The sequence below is a fragment of the Sphaeroforma arctica genome (assembly GCF_001186125.1).
Source record: "Sphaeroforma arctica JP610 unplaced genomic scaffold supercont1.159, whole genome shotgun sequence".
Lineage (NCBI taxonomy): Eukaryota > Ichthyosporea > Ichthyophonida > Sphaeroforma > Sphaeroforma arctica.
The window spans coordinates 33,871-35,945 of record NW_014040399.1 but is presented as its reverse complement, the minus strand read 5'-3'; the positions used below and the strand labels follow the sequence as shown (position 1 = coordinate 35,945).

The 2,075-nt window shown below is 49.9% G+C and overlaps 1 protein-coding gene across 1 annotated transcript in view; it reads right to left on the bottom strand.

Moving 5' to 3' along the window:
* SARC_03214 (hypothetical protein) overlaps nt 1–2,075 on the bottom strand; it is a gene marked incomplete at its 5' end in the record, with an annotated part of 22,136 nt that overhangs the window by 6,406 nt on the left and 13,655 nt on the right. The window contains 3 exons of the mRNA XM_014302998.1: nt 39–200; nt 386–854; nt 1,569–1,861. Of these exons, the coding sequence (XP_014158473.1) occupies nt 39–200; nt 386–854; nt 1,569–1,861 (924 nt within the window). The remainder of the gene's footprint in view (nt 1–38; nt 201–385; nt 855–1,568; nt 1,862–2,075) is intronic.

Genomic DNA, 2,075 nt, shown 5'->3' with positions numbered 1-2,075 from the left:
ATATAGCCCACACAATCCATGTCCGTAGCCTATCATACCGAGAACATGTCCATGCAGTGCTGCATCCAATAGGCCGGCAAGTTACACAGCGGCGCATCGTCAGCAGTCTTGCCCTCCTGAGCCAGTTTAGTCCACTGATACAGCTGTGACGTCAATAAGAGGCCCATAGTCGCCACGTCGGAGTGTATGCGTATCTGTGGCTGTTGGGGATAGAGTTGGGGATAGAGTTGGTGTTATTCTGCATGAATGTCCTTACTACAGTGAAAGCGTCGCACCTATGCGGAGAAGACTATCAGACGAGCGCACTTAAACATCTGGCTCAATATATAGGAGCACATCCGGCGCGTGCTCAACTCAACTCCGGATTTCTCGAGCAGAAACATACCGCACTGTCGTCAGGAGGAACCAATACACCCATGTAGCGTGTGCGCGTGTGAAACACTTCTCGATAGACCGCCTCGAGTTTGCACATCCACTCATTGCTGTTGCGGCCAAAGTGCAGCACAATACTCGGCGTCACACACTCAGCCGCCCACCTGCCCCGCGGCACAGTGTGTGCAGTTGGCCTTGTGCCAGACTGTGTATCGGTGGGTGCGTTGTCTGTGGGTAAGGTAATCAGTTGTAGGTCGGTGTCGGTGTCTGCATGCACGTCCATCGCAGTGCTGGGGCTGGGGCTGTCCTCTTGTTTAGAGCCTGAGAGTTCAGCAGGCGCTACTACCACTGCTGTATGGGATGTATCGGTTAGGAGTAACTGGGTGGAGTAACGGTCCGTCGGTAGTGGGGCAACGCCCTTAAAGGTGCTGTACGCAACATCGCGAATGGATTTGACCATCCGGCACATAATAGACCCGTCCCTGGCAATAAAGCGAGCCATGGGTTAATTTAGACATAGTCCGAAGGAAAGTAGCACGGATCCATCAGCAGGAAACAGGATAGAACCAAACACAAGCAGATGTGAGGAGTGGCTAACGAGGGGATGCGATTGAGAGGCGTGAGGTTGTATCAGAGTACGGGCGTGTACAAAAGTAATGTAGACTCGAAAAAGTAGAGAAGAAATGTGCATCTGGCAGCGAAGGGAGCAGCGTGTACCATGAAATAGCACCGGGGCTCGACTATCCGCACTTGCTTTCTATCAATAAAATGATACTTCGGGGCGTATTTAAATGGAAAACGTACACGACTTGTACGATACCAAACACTACGCAATACATCTGTATAGTTTGCGCAGTTAGATCAAAATCTTCATGATCCAAACACACAATGTTGCCTCACATCACGGACACTACTTACGCAGCAAAACTTATAATATATATCGAAACGCAGCACTGCACTTGTTACGCAGAAGTTGAAGTGTATATATCCACACACATCCACGTGCATACATCGGCTACCGTACCCAGCTCACAGGCACACACATGTGGCAAACTCTCACAGGGCATGTGAACACATCCCTACATGCGTGTGGTCTGTACCACATGCGTGTGATATCCATTCCTACGCTATTGGGATGCACTCCACCTACCTAGCATACACACGCCCACATACTGCTAATCTCTAACCCTACATACTTATGATATATAGCTCGCTGGCAGTCCGTATGCCACTCGGGGTGCCGTTTGGCTTCCATCTTCATGCACATCAGCACCAGTTTCTGCAAGTGCCTTACCTCCTCTATGTTATCCAGGAACACGGCCTGTTTCTGCAACCGTCCAGCGTCGTTTTCATACGGAAAGTAGAAGCCGGCCAAGAGAAACGCTGATTTCAGCGTCTTATAGTAGGCAGCGCTCCCCATCCGCAAGCCTCCGTACCGACGCACTGTGTTGCATATCACAATGAACTCGTTCTCGGCCCAGGTGAACACCTGTACACAACAGACCATGTCGATTGATGAGAAAGTTTCGTTTGTAGGTACAGTTATGCGCATACGGCGCTATTCATGATGATCGTATCACAGACGGGCTTTAAAAGGCACAGCGAGAAGACTCTGGTCGGTTCTAAAAATAGAACCCTCCTGGTTCGACCAATATTCCGCAAGTGTATCGTTGATACGCACAGATACAGCAATATGAATATGA